General features: G+C 45.5%; 1 protein-coding gene across 2 annotated transcripts; it reads left to right on the forward strand.

Moving 5' to 3' along the window:
* The first annotated feature begins 355 nt into the window (after window positions 1–355).
* On the forward strand, window positions 356–21846 carry LOC147638835 (Cyclophilin-like peptidyl-prolyl cis-trans isomerase family protein). Of its 2 annotated transcripts, none has more exons than XM_086784999.1 (7): window positions 356–520; window positions 602–680; window positions 1075–1118; window positions 1394–1417; window positions 1612–1708; window positions 21070–21145; window positions 21251–21846. In XM_086784999.1, the coding sequence occupies exons 1-7, from the start codon at window positions 449–451 to the stop codon at window positions 21429–21431; spliced, it is 573 nt and encodes a 190-aa protein (XP_086641125.1). In that variant the 5' UTR covers window positions 356–448; the 3' UTR covers window positions 21432–21846. The 2 variants fall into 2 exon arrangements, with proteins under 2 accessions (XP_086641125.1, XP_086641115.1); XM_086784989.1 differs by having other exon boundaries at window positions 362–520; window positions 1075–1122; window positions 1526–1708.
* The last annotated feature ends 683 nt before the right edge of the window (window positions 21847–22529 follow it).

The following is a 22529-nucleotide window of genomic DNA, read 5'->3' on the forward strand; positions in this document are numbered from 1 at the left end:
AGTAAGCATGTTAGGGAGGGAAATCATTGAGCTTCAATGTGATAAAAACCAAAGAATCCTACACTCAACTCTTCTTGGTCATCTTATAACATGACGTATAGATATCGCGGGACGTTCAAGAACAAAGTCATTTGCAATGTGAAGTTCCAAGTTACTGCCTCCTGCACAGCAATCCCCACGTGCTCCGCAAGTGAAGTGCACACCATAGTGCCATCGGCCCGTACAACAAGTACAAAAATTGACTCCACAAGTACCTCCCGGAAAACATTCCATAGAGGAACCACTAAATCATCCTTAAATTAGCCCACACCAAGCGATAGTGTGGAATCAAGACATTACCCGTGAATAGTGTCGAATCATGCTATCGGCGCGCCCACACGTGTGTAATCAAGCGTGGGTGGAACTTACATTACCCCTACTCTAGCGTACTTTTGGAGGAGCTCGAAGTATGGAAAAATGGAGGATCGCAGCATTGGCGCTTTTGCCTCTTGCGCTGCTACTCACATTCCTCTCTTATCAGGTGCCTTGTGTTTTTCTTTTCCTTTCCTTCTAATCGTTTACGCCGAGTTGTTTTTGTTTATGGGACAATGGATAAGTACAGGCAGCACGAGAAAGAGAGACCAGAGAGGAGATCACACACAGGGTGTTCTTCGATATTGAAATCGATGGCCAACGTTGGGGTAAGCCTTCTTTGAGCTAGAAAATGTTTTTCTCCTTTTCACCGCGGGTGTGGTTTCGCTGAGCGAGAGATGGGGGCTCGCTGTAGCGATTCCTATCACTACTATAAATGTAGATTCTTTTTCTTGGAAAAAAAAAGGTGTTCTTTGGGGTTTTTTTGTTTAGAAAATTTATTCCATCTTCAGTAGAAAATGGGTTGTTCTTTTAAAGGGTGTTTCTGAAAGTTTTCAAACGCTCTGGGGTTGATGTGCCCTTACATATACAACCGTTATATCACATAAATTGATCGATTTATTTTTTTAAAGTTATGTCACAAAATGTAGAAGTTACACACCATCATGAATTTTAGCACATTTGCGTTTCCATCTGACTTGCCTATGTCTTGTTTGCATGCAGGAAGGATGGTCATAGGTCTTTTTGGGAAGACAGTACCCAAGACGGTGGGTATGGCTCTATCCTTCCACATGATGGAACACGTGTTACAGACATTTAGGAATACTTTTAGTGTCAAGGGTTTAGGAGTACTGATTAGCCTTGTGAAGAGAAGACAATATATTAGTATGAATTATGATTAACTACTATTCAGATGGTTTACAAAGAAGCATTTTTTAGTATAACTAGAGCTCAGTTTAGTTATTTGATTTCATGATAGAGCTCAGGTTTTCTTTTAGGAAGCCATTATCTCATGCTTTTTTTTTTCTCTGGATGGCTGCAGAAAATTTTCGAGCTCTGTGCACAGGTGATATTGTGAGCATTGACATACAACTGTTGGCAGCATGCATTTTTTCTAGATTGGGTGTCCAGGTCTGAACTCATGTGACAATGTCACCTTCTCTGCCCCTTGCAGGTGAAAAGGGTAAAGGGTTAAGTGGCAAACGCTTGCATTACAAGGGAACGACATTACATCGAATTATCCCTGGTTTCATGATCCAGGGAGGCGATATCACACTTGCAAATGGGAAAGGTGGCGAGTCTATCTATGGGTTAACATTTCCAGATGAAAATTTCAAGTTAAAGCACTCCAGTGCAGGTAAGCTGTGTTAGATGATCAGATATCTCAAACAGTACTACGGTGTCATTTGGAGCATTGTCACTCATGTACTATTAAGGAAGTGAGAGATTTCGTGAGTGTTGATTATCTTTAAGCCCTGTTGAAAGAGGCCTGAGTGGCAATGAGGTTTAGGCGTGCATTTGGGTAGATTAGCATAGGATGGGAGAAACAGTGTCTGGAGGCCTTGCCCTACAAAAATGAGCAGTCGGGAACAAAAGAGCAGCCAAGGAGAAATCAGTATGGGCAGCTTGTGTGTGGGAATCGGTCTGATTTGAAGGGTCTGGACTGCCCTTAACGCAGCCGAAAAGTAGCTGTGGCCATTTGCCCAAGTCTTGGCCAGGGGTGGAGCACGTGAACATGTAAGGCCTATCTATTTAAAAGGATAGAAGATATGAATAAAGCAATGAAAGTCACAAGAAGATTCATATGCACACACAGACAGATACCTAATCAAGTATGCACTATTTTGCTTCTGGGAGGAAAAGCTTTATTCACAAGCCTGCCCGAAGTGTGGCTAAGGCTCTACACTACTGGAGCACTGACATATCAGAAAGAAGTAGGGTTTTCTTCTTTCAAAACAGGGATTCCTGAGACAATTATCATCGGCACACATGCATACAAATCCCACCTTTCTACCCCTTCTCGCAGAATCCACATGAATCCTGTCGTGTCAACAAAACCCTAAAAAAGCACCTACTTCTTGCATATGAAAACATATATATGGTGCCAAGAGATACTGGCTTAGGTGACCTTGAAAAACACAAACGACACACAAACCTTGCTTTTTCTTGCCTCCGTGATTAGGTTAGCTCTGATAGCAACCTTGAGAGACTCCTCCCAAGGATAACCTAATACACAAGCTAAACACACAAGGCTAGAACACATAGAAGGGTGCAGGCATCAACTGTAGGTGCATGTCTACAAACCTCCCTCGAGCTAGGCGTCAACTGTAGGTTCATGTCTACAAACCTCCCTCGAGCTAGGGGCTAAGGTTCCACTTTCACGAGTCCATGCCAGTTAGCCCCCTGGTGTCCCATACCACCAGTGCCTTGTTAAATATGTGCATCTCATGTGTTGTGTGGGAACTAGGTCTTATGTGGGTTTAAACATTTTATTAAGTTGGTTATTTTTTATGCAAGTCATGATACATCTTTGTAGGTTGTGATGCTTCATGACGTGCCTATTTAATGGCCTCCCTCCCCACTCTTGTTTATTATCCATTCACATGCATATTACACGTTTGATCTTTTGGTTGAACTATCGCCATTGTATAAACCTCTTGCTATAATCAAAGCTTTATCGTGTCTGACATCTCTCTCTCTCTCTCTCTCTCTCTCTCTCTCTCTCTCCTTTGTTTTGCTTCTGCATTGTGCCACTCTAACATGGTATCATCGTCACCGCCGGTGGCTTCACAAGGTGAACTCTTTCTCCCTCCTGCGTTTTGGTGGTTGCCACCTACTGCGTTTTGGTAGCTGCGTCATAAGGTGGCTGCATTTCCTTCTTCACGTGCCTTCCCTCATCAGCAATTTGTTCTAGCCATGCTGCGTCCTAAGGTGGCTGCATTTCCTTCTTCACGTGCCTTCCCTCATCAGCGATTTGTTCTAGCCATGCTCTTGCCCTGCAAATCTTCTGCAAGGTGCCAAGGTGCTGTTCTAGTAGGCTGCATTTTTTGCTTCTATGAGCATTTTCAGCAGCAGCTGGTGGTGTGTGGGCTGTTTCTTGCAGCAAGGACAGCAGTGGAAGGCGTTTTTTTTTTTCTTGTGGTGCTGCTTGACAAGTGGTTTTGGCGGTCCTACTTCTTCCTTGGCTACCCTCCCTTCCCGTTGGGTGCTTCTTGGTGGATTTTGTGGCCCTGCTTACTGCTCTCCAGTCCTTTTTCTACCTTAGTTTTCTGAGGGGGGCTGAAAGGTTCCCGTGGTTCGTGTTGTTGGAGAGTGTTGGAGATTGGTCCTGGAGTGCTGAGATTCAATGAGTTCAAAGGCTTGCCTGTGGAAGGTGGACTATTGTTGTGGATATGGGTCCCCCCCTATGAGGATAAGCTGGACGGAACTAACTATGCTTATTGGCAGCTGAATATGCGGGTCTAGTTCATTCACAAGGGTTTGTGGAATATTATTCAAGGCAGTGAGAAGAAGCCCGAGCATCTCCAAACCTGGAGACGTTGGACCCAGGCTCAGGAGAATGAATTTCTTTCGGAACTTGAAGACTGGGAGGATTGTGATAAGGCGCACTAGGTGCTTGTGCGGACCATTACAAAAGAGGTCTCACCGGCAGTGCAAACCCTAGGCAGTGCACATGAAGTTGGCGAATATCTATGCTAGGGATTTCTCGATGCGGGCAGTTACTTTGCAAGGTCAGCTCTACTGTCTGTTGTTTTTGACAGGCAGTTCTATGCAGTCGTTTCTTATGAAGGCCAAGGTAATGGGTGCTGCCTTGTCCTCTCCTTAGTTGGTTGCACTGATCCTCACAAAGCTTCCTTTGGAGTATGATTTGGTTTCTCGGGCTTTGCAGTGCCAGGTCACAAAAAGCAAGCTGGATTTTGATGACCTTAACTCCCTTCTCTTGTAATTAGAATTTGTCCTCGTTTCACAGGGTAAGGTCAAGATGTCTCTTTATGGTCAAGATCAGGCACTTGCTACATTGCAGAAGAAAGGTCAGAGCCGATGTTACTCTTGTAGGAAGAAAGGTCACTTGGCAAAGGATTGTTTGTCCAAGAAGAAGGACAAATCCAAGGTCAAGGACAAGTCTTCATCAAAGAAGAAGGATAAGGACAAAAAACAAGAAAGTGACACAAGAAAGTGACTCTGATTCTTCTACTTTGAGCGCTTCTAGGCCTTGCTAGTTTGCTGGTTCAGGAGGACTTGGACAGTGTGTGTCACTATTTTGGGCATCTCTAGAATTCATGTGTGTGGATGGGCTTTGGATCAAGAATGTACAAGCTTTGGGAATGGGGGATTATCCAGTACAGAGGACCAAGTGTTCGTAGCATGGTCCAGGCACTCGAGACGGTTTCTTGGACACAGAAATGGGCTTTGGAGCTTAAGTGTCAAGTGAAAAGTATGTATGGTGAACTCTTGAGGATTTGGGAGAGATCGAGCAATGAAATAGGTTTCCACATGGCACTTACATGCGTATGCACAACAAACATGCCTCTTCTTTGCAAAGCAATCAACCTTACTTAACTACCATCCCCCCCCATTAACATGGGTTTCTTTGATGAAGGAAAACACATACTATTCTGAAATCTGCAGTATGCACAGAAAAAACAGCAAGCTTTTTTAACACATACCGTTCTTCGACCTCTTCTTCTCTACCTACCGACTTGCTCGTTCACGAGGTATGCTCTGATACCACTGTCAAATCCCCACGGATCCCCTCGTGATCGATCTTGGTTCGAAACTCGAATCCTGCAAACAAACGAACAAACAAACAAGCAAGGGGGTGCAGGCCTGACTCACCTCCCAACCATGACAGCCGTGGGCGAGCTCCCAGTCTTGGCTGTCCCCACCGAGCCACGAGCTGAGCTAACTAGGTTGACGTACCGACCAATCTCCTCCTCGCGACGTCCCATACCGCCACGAAGCTGCCCTCGCGGGCCTCGAGACTGCTGTCGGCCGCGGCTGCATAAAGCAGGTGCACGTCTGCACTAGATCCAGGCTCCAAGACCATAGAGCTCTCACAAATTCGCGAGACTCTCTATAATCCAATAACTAACCTTGGCCACCCTTTTATAGACTCTTGGCCGGTCATCGGGCGTCCACACTTGGGCGCACGCCCGTCCATACTTGGTGCCCGTCCGTTAGTATATCCCTAACTCAGCTCGTCAATCAGCCTGCCTAGTTCCAAGCTTCCCCAAGCCTCGAAACTAGTCTTGCATGCGTGTAGCACACGGTAGATACACACTGTGCACATGATTGAGCACGTCCCAGATCACGTGGACTCACATTACCCTTTTCTCAGACGGCTTATGGCAGAGGAAACCTATGAATTCAATTAGTTACAGGATACACCCTCACACTCCATAGTGCCCTCTCCTACCCGTGCTTCTCCACCGGTCTGCCCTGTTCTAGTGAGTGTGTCCCCTCCCCTTCAACCCACTCATTACCGTGTTCAGATAGTCACACTGACTTCTCACCCCCAAGAGTTCCATGTGTGGGTGATCCATGTTCGTACTTTCGCACAAGATCTGGATCATTATTGTTTTATACTCGAGCGTTATCCTTATATGGGCGCTATCCTTCTCGAGTGCAGCATCATTTTTCATGATTATTTCACTTATTTCGAGAACACCTTTATCCATCTTTGTTCACGGTGCGCGCTTCTACACTAGATTATACACCTTTGACACCAGTTGTCCCTTACTCCTATACCTTCTTTATCAGTAGCAGACTCTCGTGCGAGTCTAATCCCAGAGGATCGCCCTCGTTACACTGGATGGTCCATAGCCGCTTCACTAGCACGTAGCCTCTTCTCACTGGATTTACAGATGCTGCATCCTCCAATCGATGGTTCTTACTAGAGCCTAGCGGCATCATCAGCACCAAAAGCCCCTAGAGCCTCGTCACCCTATAGCCTCTACATAAACATCTTCTCTCATGGTAGAACTTGACACATTGGCTCCTCCAGAATGGCAGCAAGCTTTGTAGCAACTTCAGCAATAGTTCTAACAGCAACTCTTGGAGTCCATGGTGTCCTTGGCTTCACAGATCCAACAGCTCCAGACGGACTGCCACCACCACACGAGTTCAGTACCAGCAACAGATGCTCGAGAAGCAGTACCAGCAGACGAAGACGTCATTCCTTCCGAGGTAGAAGGCGACGACCTTAAAACTCTGTATCGTCTTTTACAAGCCAGTAAAACAAAGAAATTGGAAATTAAACCCCCTGAATCTTATGGTGGCCAACGCAATAAGTACATCCTAGACCAATGGATCTAGAATCCGCGGTTATACTTTGAAACCATGACCTTTCTGATTCCAAAAAGGTTACTTTTGCGGTATCCCTACTCAAAGACACTGCTTTATTGTGGTGGCAACGACGACATCACGTCGGAAAATCGATTACAATGTGGGAAATATTCGAGCGGGTCCTCCGTAAGCAGTTCATACCTGCCAATGCGGGTTTTCAAGCCCGTACTCGCTTACGCCGTTTGCACCAAAATGGTTCCTTGGCCTCTTATATCTCCCAGTTCACCAACTTGATACTGGAGATTGATTCAGCGGACGAACTCCATGCCTTCGTTGAAGGTCTTAACCCCAGACTGCGTGCCGATGCTCAGAAATATAATCCTGTTGATCTTACCGATGCCATACGTTACGAAGACCGTGTTGTAGACATTAATTCTCGAAATTCGGCCTCTTTCGGACGAGCTAATGCCTTTCAGAAAGCCAATGGGTCTCGTATGAACCGAGATAGTCGAAGAGAATCTTCTGGCACTTCTACCTCCCGGCCTAATCCCCAATGGAATAATTCTCAACAACCTCACTGACCAGAAGGATCGTCCTCTTTTCAGTCAAGACGTCCTTAGTCCTTCCAACCACACAATTCAGATCGTGGACGGGACCAAGGACATGACCAATCTCGCAATACTCGTCCTTCCACTGTCCCTTCTGTTCGGGATCAACAAAAGACAAGATTGTGCACAATTTGCAATGGACCTCATCATTGGTTTGAGTGTCCCAAAAGACCAACCCATCGACATAATTCTAATGTTGAACTCTCCACTTCCAAGGAGAAACCCCCAATTGCTGACAAAGGAAAGCGTGCGGTTAATCACCATGCTGTTGCACATGTTTAATTGCTCCCTACAGGAGGCCTACAAATCGGAAGACAAAATACACATTTTTAGATTACTTAACTAATACCAACAATGGACATTATTAGCAACATTAAAATTGAAAATGACCAAGAACACTTGACACCAACATTGGGGCCGGAAAGGGCCGGCGCCCCTCTCAATATAGTTTGTATTTCTTGGAGTATTTTTATGTACAAGTGTTCACGGGCTCATGGCCAGATTCCTCAATAACATGGAGTGAGAACAATTGAAATACAATAAGATTTTGTCGATGAAGAATGAGCCGTCGTAGTAGACCAAATCACAGGCAGTCTCCTATCTTCACTGGGTGAACACCTGCCCTCACTGGTCTTTCGGGATCGTGCACCAATAGGCACGCCCGTACTAACGCGTGGCAAGGTGAAGCACCCTGGAGGGAGAAATACCTGGTGCTCCCAGGTTAGCTTTGCTTCCTGTTTTTTCCTCATACCCACATGACCCTCACTGGCTCCTCTAAAGGTGAGGGCGGCGCGGTCAGGGCAATCATGGGAAAAAATCACTATCCCGGCGGCCTTCCATGGTGAAGGCAGTTGGGGGTGATGCTTGCCTACACAAAGCTTGTAAAAACAACATTTAACTTTAATATAGAAATAAAGTATAGAAACAAATACCTGGCAAAGGTTTTAATTCAAATCTCAGGAGAGAAGATCATTCCCTTTTTGTTGTACTCCTAATGGGTGCAAACAACACGTACCAATAGAGCAGCCAACCGGTACAAAGGTGACAATCAACAAGTACAGTCGTGGTAATTGTAGATTAGTAATATCATGTGTTGTAGGGTTGTAATCAGGTATTCAGCAGTCGGGTACAGGTGCTGCAGACAAGTACAGATACTGACAGCCGAGTACAGGTGCTGATAGGCAGGTACAGTACTGGCAGGTAGGTACAGATGCTGACAGCCGGGTGCTGATGCTGCAGCAAGGTACAAGAACTGTAGGCGAGCACAAGGATAGCAGGCGGGTGCAAAAACAGCAGGCAAAAATGAACTTTTTTTCCCAATTTTGTAGTCGCCTCCCTCTCATCAACCACTCCCCTCAATACCTCCCACGTGTGGGGAAAGAAAAGTTGCCCATGCAATAGATGCTTTAAATATTATTAAATCTTACTCAAAGGTTAGCTCATGGGCACCCACACTAGAAAGTGTCCGGATAAAATTTTAAATGTGTGTGAACATCCAACCTTATAAACATTAAGGTTTACATGACACACTGGGGGCGACCCCGTCCAGTGTACTGGCTCGTCATAGCAGGCAAACACACGAAAACAAGTCATGCGAAAACAAGTTTATGCATACAAACATAAATGCATGTGCATATGTAATGGGCGAAATCTCCCTTTCATGAAACTTGTACAAGGATTTCTTGTCGGACAGAACTGGCGGGATAGAAATATGAAGTCTTGGTTTTCCTATGGAGTGACAGCCCCATAGGCAAAACACACATCCTGGCATGGCCCTTCCTATGGAGTGACAATCCCATAGACAAGGTCGGCACAAATATCAGTCCTACCATGGAGTGAGAATCCCATGGATAAGACGCAATCCTGGTCATACACGGGTGGCTGCAAACAGGCTCCCGTCCATATGGCACAATACTAGTTACACACGGATGGCACAAAATTGGTTCCTGTCCATGTGACACAAGATAATTGACCCTTTCACATGGGGCACTGGCCTAGCCACATGTGAACATGGTACAAATCTGGCCGCTCTATGGAGTGATAGTCCCATAGAAGTGGCTCCAGGAATGGAGATGGACCAAATGATGACATCCCCCCCGGCTTCTAAACAGTTGACCTCAACTGAAAAGCCTCAAGACATGCTTTCAAAAGCTGCTGGTAGTCAACGAAATAATCCTCATCTACCCACTTTGCATCAATGGGTAAATAGTTTTTGAATTTCACAAGGTATCTCTTGGAAAGCTTCCCATGTGGTATCTCTCTCTCCTTGTGAAACACAATCTGCTCTGGCTTGAGGATCTCCTCAAGCTCATCAATCTCGGGTGGATCTTCTGTGACAGGCTCTTCTGGATCTTGCCCCACATACGTCCGCAAAAGACTCACATGAAAAGCTTTGTGAATCTTCCAATGACTGCGTAAAGTAAGCCTGTAGGACACTTCATTAATCTTGTCAATCACTTTGAGGGGTCCATAATATCGAGTAGAAAGCTTTGGATATGATCCCTCTCGTCCTGGTCTCTTCCGAAGCCTAGCTTTCTCAAATTTCTGCAATACCCAATCACCTTCCTTGACTTGCATGTCCCTTCTATGCTTGTCTTGTGACCTTGCAATGGCTGTCCGCACCTGCGCAAAGGCTACATCCAAGTCATGCACAAACTCATTGGTTGCAAAAATCTCATCCTTTGTACGAAGGATGGGTGGCAAGACCACTCTGCCATAAATAATCTCAAACGGGGCCTTTCCCGTGGAGGCATTTACCGTGTTATTGTAGGCAAACTCTACAAGTGGAAGATACTTCTCCCAAGTACCTTTTTGATCTGCCACTTAACACTTCAACAAATCCAATACAGCAGAATTTGCAGTCTCACTTTGACCATCTGTTTGGGGGTGATAAGCAGATGAGAACTCAAGCTTAGTGCCCATGTTATCAAATAAAGCTCTCCAAAAGAGGCTCGTAGTCCTGGGATCTCTATTCCCAATAATGGACTTAGGCATACCATGATGCTTGAAGATGTGAGCAAGAAAAAGCTTCACCATATGATCAACTTTAATGGTTTTCTTGACGGGCAAAAAGTGAGCTTGCTTGCTAAACCTGTCAACTATGGTCCAAATAGCATCATTCCCATACTAAGATCTAGGCAAATCCATAATGAAGTCCATAGTAATGCTTTCCCATGGCTATGAGGGAATAGGCAATGGCTGAAGCAAACTTGGAGGCTTTTGCCTATCAAATTTCACCTTTTGGCACGTAATACATGCGCGTACATATGCGTCAATGTCTTTACGCATGCTTGGCCAAAAGAAATATCTTTCTATCATGCGTGTTGTAGGTAAAATACCTCTATGACTAGCATAAGGTGGAGCGTGACATTCCTCCATAACCTTTGGACGCATATCCTTCACCACACATAAGCAGTTATCCTTCATAAGATAACCCTCTTTGATCACATAAGAGGCATGTGAGTGACCAGCCCCATCAAATCAGTCTATATATGGGAAAAATCAGCATCCAAATGATACAAATCACGCATGGTAGATAAGTCCCCATGAGAGGCCACTGAAACTGCAGCTATATAAGGCTTCTTGGACAAAGCATCTGCCACCAAATTCTTCTTTCCCGGAGTGTGTACAATCTGAAAATGAAACATGGAAAGAAAGTTTGCCATTCTCTGAAAGCTTTGTTTGAGATAGAAAATATCTCAAGCTTTGGTGATCTGTCTTGACTACAAATTCAGTCCTAGAAGATAATGCTTCCATATTTTTAAGGCATGAATTACAGCCAAGAGCTCTTTTTCATAAATGTCCATATGGATCTTGGCATCATGCAATTGATGGCTTTCATAAGGAACTGCATGACCCTCTTGATTTAGGGCAGCCCCTATACAATTCCCACATGCATCACATTCCACCGTGAATGGCTTTTGCAAGTCGGGAACAATTAACACGGGCCCACAAATGATAGCATTTTTGAGTTACAAGAAGGCATCTTGCTAATTTGAAGTCCATTTGAAGGTGGCTTTCTTCTTTGTAAGATCATGTAATGGCGAGGTAATCTTGGCTTCGCTTGATGAATCGCCTATAGAATGAACATAACCCAAGAAAGCTACGCACTTAATGTACATTTTGCAACTTTGGCTAATCTTGAATGGTTTCAATTTTAGCAGGATCCATTCTTACACCCTCTTTGGATACGATGTGCCCCAAATAGTGTATCTCTGAGAGGAAGAACCCACTTTTCTTAGCATTTATGAAGAGTTTATGCTTTCGCAACTCTTCAAACACTATAGCCAAATGAGTCTTATGCTCCTCATTCTTGGAGAAAACCAAGATGTCATCAAAGAATACACTTGTGAACTTATGATGGGGTCGAAATATCCTGTCCATCATACGGTTGAATGTTGCCGGGGCATTGGTAAGGCCAAAAGACATTACCAAGAATTCATACAATCCAAAAGCTGTCCTGAATGCAGTCTTATGGACATCATGGGGTACCACACGAATCTGGTGGTAACCACTCTTTAAATCTATACGGCTGAAACAAGCCGAACCATCAAGCTTATCCAAGATGTCATCTATGCGTGTGATTGGAAACCTGTTCTTGATGGTGAGCTTGTTTAGAGCTTGATAATCCACGCACATGCGGAAAGATCCATTCTTCTTTTGCACAAGAAGTACGGGAGAACAGAAGGGTGAGGAGCTTGGCTGAACCAAACCCTTTTCTAAGAGCTCATTAACCTGCTGCATAATCTCCTCTTGTTGTGCGGGCAGCGGCACTCACATGATATGCGGGTTTGTTAGGTGGGGAACTATCTGACAAAAGATCTATGCGATGATCCTCGGGCCTCTCAGGTGGTAGTTCTCCTAGCAATGCATTGGCAAAACAATCTTTATATGCATTAAGAAAATTCAGCCTATCTTGAGTCAATACATCCACATTCACATTGCTTTGTTCAATTTTGTGACGAACAAAAACCAAGTACGCAGAAAGACTATTTTTCATTGCCTTATTAATTTGGATGTGAGAGACAACTGGGATAGAATCCCCTTCCTTGCTCGCATCAATAACATGCATGCGGCCTCTCTGTATAAAGGTGATCCTGTTGGTTCTATATTCTTTGCGGGGCTCAAGCCTATGATGCCAAGGCTTGCCAAGTAATACATTAGTGGGGCAATCAAGAAATGCTAATGATCCAAATAACCGTGTATATGAATGTGCAACTTTCCAATAAGAGGAGTAACTTGCATCTCTTTGCCAACAAAAGCTGCCTTTGCTTCAATTTGGGGTCCCATGTCCCTAATCTCTATGCCCAAGGTGGCTGCCATCTGTGTAGAGATGAAATTATCTGTTGCACAATCATCAAACATGAATAAGGCGGGCTGATCCTTGATTTGTCCCCAAGCTTAGCATACCACTCTCTCTTTGCCATCATGCTCAGTGGGACCCTGCACATCGGGTATCGCATGCACATTTGCCTTTGGTGGCTTGTCTTCATGCTTTTGCTTGCGGGTAGGGCATTGCCTAAACATATGCTCTTTACTACCACAAGAAAAGCATTTCTCCTCTTTGGCATATTGCTCCCTTTACTTGGGGGTCAAGCCAAACTTGTTCTTCTTTGGCGCAATATCTTTGGATGGGGTTCTTTCAGCTTTACCACCCTTTTGGGCTTCCCGAAAGCTCTTTTTTAAAAGAGGGGGATGACCTGAACTTCAAGGTTGTCGAATACCGACGCCTTAACGTGGAGTACGCCACCATTGGCTCCGCCAAGTCTCAGGAGAACTAGGTTATCACTGTACTGAACAAGTTGCCACCTAGTTTCTTTACTTTTGTCACACGGACCATTAGTTTAGAAACTATGCCCAACCTATATGAGTGTCAGTGCCAACTCCTACGCTTCGCTCGGTTGCATTACCAGTTTCATCCCAAGAAGTCTTCCTCTTCCTCCTCTACTCAAGAGGGGACCCTTGTGTCTAATATCACCTCTACTTAAAAAAAGCAGCAAGGGAAGGGGAACATCAACTCAGGTAATCGAGGCAAACCTCAAGGCAACAATATTGATCCCAAAAACCTTGCCTCAACACCCACTCCCTATTGGCAAAATATTCCCAAAAAGAATAGATTCTGCACTCTTCCCAATTGCCTGGACACGTTGATGATGTGTGGCATTAAAGCCAAGGAAAATAGAGGTAACAACCCCAACACCACTAACTCGAATCGCCAAAACAACCAAGGTGGCAACAATACCCCAAATTTGCGGTCTAGAGGGGGTAATAATCCAGCACCTACTCTGCAGGGTTCCCCACCCAGGAACCAACAACAAGGCAATGGTACGAATTGGCCTAGATTCTCTTAGTGGCGACCCACTGGTCAAGTCGCTCAAGCCCCCCCCCCCCCCCATCAGTTTCCTTTGATTGGTCATCTCTTACACCACCGAAAGGAAGAAGAAACAACGGCCTAGACGAGACAGTCAACGTGTGGAAGCGTCGGAGCTCGTTCAGATATGTCAGTTACCTGATGATCCTCCTGTGCCCATCATCGAAGTCCACCCAACTCTTCCCTGTGGCCATCCGGTCACTTGGGTAGTTGACAGTGGAGCTACACACCATATAGTACACAATGCTGACATTTTCATCTCTCAGCATCTTGCTAAGGGTGAAGTTCGATGTGGCAACAACACAATGATGCCCATCAAATCTGTTGGCACCGCTTTATTTGACACCAACACAAGCCCCAACCAGGCAACATTGGCCAATCTCTAACTTGTTCCTAACCTGGGCCGTAATTTACTTTTTGTATCCCAGCTGACCCAACTTGATCGGGGAGTTTACTTCAACAAGCGAGTTGTAGAGGTGATTGATGAGACTACTGGTCTTGTTGTTGCCCGAGGTCAAGCACAAAAGGATGGCTTATACTGGGTGTCTACTTTTCTATCTGAGCCATCTTTTGAGGGTTCTGAGTTTCATCCGGTTCGTGCCTATGTGACCAGAGCTCCTTCAAACACTGAACGACTATGGCACTATCGCTAGGGTCACCTGCCCTATGACACACTCTATGAATTATTTAAAGACGAGCTGGTTGAAGGCATGCCTAGCTTCAAACTGACAAAGGATGTGTGCTAGTCATGTCAAATGGGTAAGCAGCATCGTTCACCGTTCTACATTATGCTACTCATCGTGCTCAGGGTATCCTCAAGTTAATTCACTTCGACTTGAGTGGGCAATCCCCAAACCCCTCCTTGAATGGTCCTCTCTACTACATGCTAATTGGATTATTCGAGGTACATGTGGGTGTATTTCCTGAAGCATAAATCAGATGCCTTCCAATACTTTTCTACGTGGGTTCAGTTAGTCACTAACCAAATGGGCGTCTCGATTGGGATTGCTTGCAGTGACAATGGTTGTGAGTTTGTCTTCCATCAATTTACCGAGTTCTTGCAAGAACAGGGCATTTCATCTCCATCAACTCCCCCTCACAAAATGGAGTGGTCGAGCGCAAGAACCGAACTGTGATGGATATGGCACGCTCCATGCTCTTTGCAGCTGAGCTGCCTGAACGCCTTTGGTCAGAATCGATCAACACTGCGGTGTACCTTTTGAACTGTTGCCTCACGATCGTTGTCCCTCATAGGATCCCGTTTGAGGTATTTTATGATGAAAAACCGAGTGTTTCCCATCTTTGTGTGTGGGTGTCGTGCGTACACTCACACTCCAAATGACACGAGGGGTAAGCTTGAGCCAAGGAGTGAGTTGCTCATTTTTGTGGGCTACTCTTCTGAATCAAAGGCTTACAAAGTCTTTGAGCCAAGATCGAACAAAGTCTTCGTTTGTCGAGACATTGTCTTTGATGAGCGGGATTTAGTTTGCCTTTCGTTGCCCATACCACCCAAACAAGAATCTCCTACTGTGCCACATGAACCCCATCAATCAACTATTACTCCGCCTCTTGAGGAGCCTTTCTTCTCCCAATAGCCACCGAGGGACCCTTTACCCCGTTGGTACCAACAGACCATGCATGATTTAGGCATGCTTCCCCGTGATCAAATGGATCTTTCGCACCAAAATTAAAGCTGATGTTACCTTGAACAAGTACAAAGCCCGGCTTGTGGTGCAAGGTTTTCGCTAAAAAGAAGGCATTGACTTCGACAAGACCTTCGTACCTACAGCTCGAATGATGACAATCCTTCTCTTACTCAATCTGGCCGCACACCACACATGGCCAGTCTATCGGATTGATGCCAAGAGTGCCTTGCTAAATGGCATTGTTGAGGAGGAGGTCTATGTTGACCAACCTCCGGGCTTCCTGCTCCATGGGTATGAGGACAAAGTCTTCCGCCAGCATAAAGCTCTTTATGGGCTTAAGCACACCACCCGAGCATGGTATCATTGGATCGACAAATTTTTATGCAGCCAAAGTTTTCAACCATCTCATTGTGATCCCAACATCTATATCCACAGAGATCAAGGGATGGTTTGCTATCTAGTGCAATATGTTGATGATCTCATCATCTCTGAATCACATCTCGCCAAAGTGGCTGATATCATGGCTCAGTTGAGACGAACTTTTGAGATGACTGATCTCAGTCTTCTCTAATATTTCCTTGGCATGGAGGTGATCCAACATCCTAATGGTATTTTTGTGTCACAACAAAAGTATTGTCTTCAACTCATTACTTCATACTTTCCTGATGGTGCTATCCTTGTGGCTAGCCCATTGGATCCAACCATCAAACTATCAAAGGAAGAGGACTCACTGCCACATGAAGAGCGAGCCTATCGCCAAATGGTTGGAAAACTCATGGCTCACAAATTGTGGACTTGACATTTCCTATTGCACATCCATTTTAAGTCGGTATTTCAATGCTCCTAAGGAGACACATTGGAGTTCAACGATGAGGGTTGTTCGCTATCTAGCGGGTACCTATATGTTTGGACTTCACTACAGTTGTGGGATCACCCTGCGTGGTTACACGGACTTGACTGGGCCGGTGATATCGATTCTCGACGTTCTCATAGTGGTTATTTGTACTCACTTGGATCTGACTGTTTCTCTTGGTCTAGCAAGAAGCAGGATACCGTTGCAGGGTCTTCAGCTGAGGCCAAGTACTGGGTGGGAGAGCCAAGAACATCCCAACATAGGAGGGCTCAGGGGATATGCAGAGTATGCACCATAGGAGAGAGAGAGGACCTTTGTATGTTCAGATGTGCAGTGTATTATGAGATATGGGGGAGATTTCACTGCCTCTTCCGGGAGGGGTTCAGGCCCCCATTGGCACGGGACGACTAGAGATGTCTCGGGATGTACTTGACAAAGCTTAGACGACAAAGGGACGGAGTATTGAAAGGACATGCTGAGAGACAAGGCAAGCCTGTCTCACAGGCAAGCACGTGAATACAGAAACTAATGGCCAAAACACAGTATATGAAACCGATCCCGTCAAGTGGGAAAGACTCCGTTGGACACCCACACGCTTAATAGCACAACTTTAAAACCACAAATTTGAAATGGACAACTTAAAACAACTTGAAATTTAAATGAAATGAAATGGAAAGATGGACACCAGCACTGGGGCCGGAACGGGCCGACCCCCCCCTCAATATATGATATATTTATTGGGAGTATTTAATAAATACAATGCTCCATGGGTTCCAAGAACCAGATAATGTCCATGTACATATGAAAACAGTACCAAACAAATAGGCTCGAATTTCGATGTAGAAGCTCGAAGCAGAACGACCACTAGTGTGGTCCAATCGCTACGGTCCTGTGCTTTCACTGGACTCCGCAGAGAGCGCCTCACTGGTGTTCCGAGACCACGCACAAACAGGCGCTCTCGTACTAACGCCTGGCTCTCCCGATCTCAGCACCTTTGGACCGAGGTTCGCCAATATAGCTTGGACAACCCGGCACCGAACGGGTGTTGGCCGAGCGGGATGAATCCTTTATCAGATTTAAACATAAAATACTTTTTCAAATCTGAAAATCACTTACTTGTAGATGGTTGATAGAAAACCAATACTTGTGGTGTTTGTGTAGAATATGAAGCCACCCTTGTTGAAGAAAGAGTTGCCTCGTGTAGAACTAACAAGACAAGCACCACCACGAAGGGTACAGCCGCCTGCTGTGAGAGAAGAAGTATCCACTTGCAAGAAGGATAGAGACCTGGCTGCTGTGTGGAGGAGCAACCTGTTATGAAGAGAGTATTCACCCACTGTTGTTTGCAAGAGGAAAGGGTTTTGCTGGCTGAAAACAGGCGCACAGTCACCACAGCCGTCAGTTGATGAAGCCGGTTGATGGATGATAGGCGCCTAACTGCAGCCTGTGATGATGCAGCCGCCTTGAAGGGTGTATGCGCAGCAGTACAGAGAAAGATGGCAGCCGCCTGTAGTGCTGTTGCAGCCAGCCGCCTGGGGCAGAATACGTGCAGTAGTAAAGGGAGAGATGGCAGCCGCTTGTAGGGGTGGTGAAGCAGCCGCCAGGTGCTGTAGACGAAAGAGCCGCCAGCCAAGGTGATCGCCGGTTGATGAATTCAACGCTAGATGGAAGCAATGGATGCCCACGCTTGAAGGAGAGAAAACGATTGATCCCTTACGCTTCATGGATGAAGCCTTTTTTTTAATAAAATTAATGTGGAGTTAACTTTGGTGATACCCACGCATGCATGTGGGGGATTAGTGGGGGTAGGTGACCATGCCCACCCCCACACTCACTTAAAAGTGGGGCTCCCCACCTTGGCCCCAAAGTGGGTACCCAAAGGGGGTGCCCACTTTTAAATAAGTGTGAACACCTAACCTTATAAAATAAAGGGTTAGAATAAAAAAACATTAAAACAACAAGTGCGACATACTTACCACTTGTTCACATGCACCAAAACTTGTCAGAATACAGAGCAGACTTCACGACTCATTGGCAGGCGTCCCCGCTCAGTAAGTAACACGTCAGGCAGGCAAACACACAAATACATGTCATGCGAAAACAGTTTCAAACATGCAAAATATGTGTGCATGTGCAAATAGTAACATGGACATATCTCCCGTTCATGGAACAAGTACAAAATATCTGTCGGCACAAAACTGGCACGACATAAAACATAAAAACCTGGTCTTCCTATGGAGTGACAGTCCCATAGGTAAGACACAGTTCCAGGCACGAGTCTCCCTATGGTGTGACAGTCCCATAGGTAAAACACGGCACGAATACTGGCTCTTCCATGGCGTGACAGTCCCATGGATCGAACACGGTCCAGGTCATACACGGGTGGCACTGATCTGGCTCCCGTCCATACGACACCATCTTGCTAACACACGGGTGGCACCAGTCTGGCTCCCGTCCATGTCAGCAAAATACTGGCCTCTTCACACGAGACACCGGCCTGGCCTCAAGTGAACGAGACGCAAAAACTGGAGATGGACCAAATGGTCGGCCAATTGGTGACAGTATACATTCAGCGTCCCATCCATCACATCTTGAGCGTGTATCAATACATCTGTCACTCATAGGCATCATAAACATATATATCCTGAAACCACATAAGATAATCTTTGCACTTGCACCTGACACAGCACTGGGGCTGAAGTTGGGCCAGCCCCCCACCGCCCGAGGTATATTTACTACCAACAGAGTATTCTCTTGTACAAGATGTAGGTGCGAGGGAGATCCACTCCTCCACGAGCACCAGATTTATCCAAATTAGTGAAAACAAAGAGAAAACAAACCCTCGGTCACCAACTAGGGCAAAGCAGTCACCAACTGCCTTCCAGTGAAACCAAGCCCTTCGTCACCATTGACCAACCAGGGCAAAGCAGTCACCAATTGCTCTCTTGGTTACACGGCTGTCCCCACAGTTGTTCGCACAGCCAGCCATGTTTCAAGCTTCTTGGCTTCCCGAAGTTTCCACCAAATGATAAATCATACATGAGTTCTCCAGGCTCATCCGGGACAACATCCTTTAGGTCTTCTTGACTGAAAATCTGCCTGCTTGCTGTCCAACAGCCCCAAACGGGCCCAAAACAGCACTTTGGCTAAATCTTCTAGCAGCCAGAGAGCAGGGTAGAAGCCAAGCACAGTCTGTAACGGTTCCGACCCAAGAAATCCTTGATATCTTCTGGAATTATGCTGTAGAACAGCACAGCCAGCCTGTAGAGAAACAGGAGAAGATGCCGACTAGCCCTAGACTAGCTTCTTGTGGCTTGTATACAACTCGACCAGCATAAGAGAAGAGAGAAATCCCTGTCGACCAGCCCTATAGCACATGCTTATGAAGTCAACCAGCCATCTAGCACCAGGAGAAGCAGTCGGCCAGCTTCATGCCTTCTCCCTCTGCTGTCCAACAGCCCTATGCTTTCTCTTGAAGGAGTCGACTTGCTCTTTTTGGCTTCCCTAGCTTGTTCAGCACACCATGCTCCCAGAAAAGCAACTCGTGTACTTCAAAAATACCTCTTCAGCTTCTTTTAGCGACTCGTGGGATTTTGACCCACTGCCCGGGTGCCCATTACTTATAATTGGCCCTGGTACATTAGCAAAGTCCCGATGTGAACTCTCTTATAATTTATAAGTTTGTCCGCCCAAACTTTAATGAGTTTGAACCTGCAACCATAAACTTTAGTAGACAAAGGAATAATAATTAAATAAGGTTGAGTGTGCACACTTACCACTTGCAAAACACACAAAATCACCGCCTTAGTCCCGAACAGGTGTGCACACGCGTGTCCACGGGGTGTCCAAGCCTCCTCGATGCGCTCGTGGACATTCACATGCAAAATACCAAGCAGACAAAACAAGTCACACATGCAAGTGCATTTCACAGGCAAATGCTTGTGCGCAATGATTTGGATTAAATCTCTCAACTTGCCATCTTGTACATCATAATAGTCGCGACCATGGGCACCACCCATGGAGGATCCGAGTACTGTACTCACGCACTCACGTACTCACGAGAGCAATTGCCCTTTCACGAGTTCAGATAACTCACTAGGGTCACCAACCCTTCCATGAGTTCACATACTCACTGAACAGAGTCACCAACTCTTTCATGAGTGCACACACTCACTAGGGTCACCAACCCTTGCATGAATGCATAGACTCAGTAAAAACAGTCACCAACTCTTCTTACTGACTTAGAGTCACTAACTCTAGTCACTCATTAGAGTCACCAACTCTTCCATGAGTGAATCCATCATGCTCCCGAATTCTTCCAAGACAACATCCTTCCGCATGTCACAGGTCTCTGGAGGATTGTGACACAGCCCATACAAGACATGGCTAGAGAACCATCACTGATTTCTTCACGGCACGAGCATTCACTTCAGCCACCCCACGCCGACACAGCTGCATTGACATCAGCTCATACCAGCCATACACGGGCCATATTCGCGTCCTAGAGGAGCCTTGAGTGAGCAGGCTTGCTCCATCTTACATGTCAGGCGCCTCCCTGCCCTAGAGCACCGAGGACCTCCACCGCAAAGATAGATCCATGAGATTCTTCGACGACAGGACATGCCCTCAGCATAGCCACATCTGCCATCAGGAGGCTTATCGAGTCATGTTTCAGTTTCAGTTTTCTTGTTCATTTTTAGTTTTTCCATGGCCCTGTATACCAATGGTATCATTGTACTATTCATGGTCTCATATGCCCTGCGGGTCTTTTGTAGACGTTAATATATCTTTCTTTCTTTTGTTCTCTCTCTCTCTCTCTCTCTCTCTCTCTCTCGCCTCAGTTTATCCAGAAAGAGTGGAGCTAGTTATCCTTTGTGATTCTGTCTTCTTTTTTCTGTGGCATGTGTTTGAGTTACTGATTATGTTTCTGGCATATTTTACTGCCGGCCCATAAAGGAGTCATATCCATGGTAAATAATGGGCCAGATAGCAATGGATCTCAATTCTTCATCACAACTGTGAAGGCAAGCTGGTAAAGAAGTTCTCTTCTATATTTCTATTCAGTAGCTAAAAGTACATAGAACTTGTGCTGCTATTGCAATGTGAAATGTGATTTATGTTGAACCTATGCTACCAGGTTAGATGGCCAGCATGTGGTCTTGGGAAGAGTAATATCTGGCATGGATGTAGTATTTGCCATTGAAGGAGGAGCTGGAACATACAGCGGCAAACCACGGAAAAAAGTTCGGATTGTTGATTCAGGAGAGATCGCTCGACACAAATGGAAAGAGGAGAAGGGTCTCGAGAAACATCAGTGATATATTATTATGCTTTTTTTATTTACATCACAGTTACCATCCTAAGGCATTCACACCGAGATGGTCTCAGCTTATTGAACTTGGTTTGAGGATGGATTTTTATGAAAGCTAGGTGCTTTTGTGGCTCTCCAGGCCTTCTCCAAGAAAGGGTTGAGGTTGTGTCTGTGGGCTATTTTGTTACCTGCAATTACATGCGGAGGGATAGAAAATGGCCGCTTCACACCCATGAATGGTGTCGAGGAAATGGCAAGTCTTCTTTCACCTAGCAAAGTGGTCATGGTCTTATATTGAAATGGTTCTCAAGGCTTCTCTTTTATGTTGTTTGACTTTCAAGAAGTGTCGAGCATCATGATCTTTTGTGGGGTTTGTATAATTCCCTTCATTGAACTTCAAGAAAGCAAATATACTTGATGGAACAGGCTCTCCGTAAGTGACAAAACAGGTGGCAAATTTTGTCTGTGTGTGTGTGAGAGAGATTTATTAACATCCTTGAGATACCAAAATGGCCTATGAGACCAAGAAGGTATAGTGGGTATTTAATATGTAATAACAAAGAGATGTAATATGAATTGGGTAGGTCAATGTAATAAAGCATTTGCATGACTAGTCCAAGAAAGGCAAAGTGAGCTCAGGCCCTGTGTGCTGCTACTAAGGTTGCAACTCTCCTTGGGGTGATTAAGAATTGCATCTTTTGCAGGTGATTAAGAATTGCATCTTTTGAGGGATGAGGTGGTGAGCCCTCTGTGTGTGTCCACAGAATATGTCCACAATCCCTCTCCACGCTTGTGGTCTCTTTTGGGTAGTAGATGTAGAGAACACGTCTGGCTTTTAAAGATGTCCTTCAACAAATTTGCTGGTGTCTAGATGTAGCTAATTGTCACTAGATTGTGATGAGGGCTCTGGAGATAGGGATCTCAAGGCTTGCTGTAGTTGTATGTCCTTGCCACTTTCCTCATTGCGTGCGTGTGTGTGCGTGTGTGTGTGTGTGTGTGTGAGAGAGAGAGAGAGAGAGAGAGAGAGAGAGAGATTCGAACTAATGTTCATAGGGGCTGAGTATGATTCATGGGACCAAATGTAAGCTTTGAGCATGAAATAAAA

The sequence above is a fragment of the Cibotium barometz genome, chromosome 4, assembly GCF_041138505.1.
Source record: "Cibotium barometz isolate CiBa-2024 chromosome 4, ASM4113850v1, whole genome shotgun sequence".
Taxonomy (NCBI): domain Eukaryota; kingdom Viridiplantae; phylum Streptophyta; class Polypodiopsida; order Cyatheales; family Cibotiaceae; genus Cibotium; species Cibotium barometz.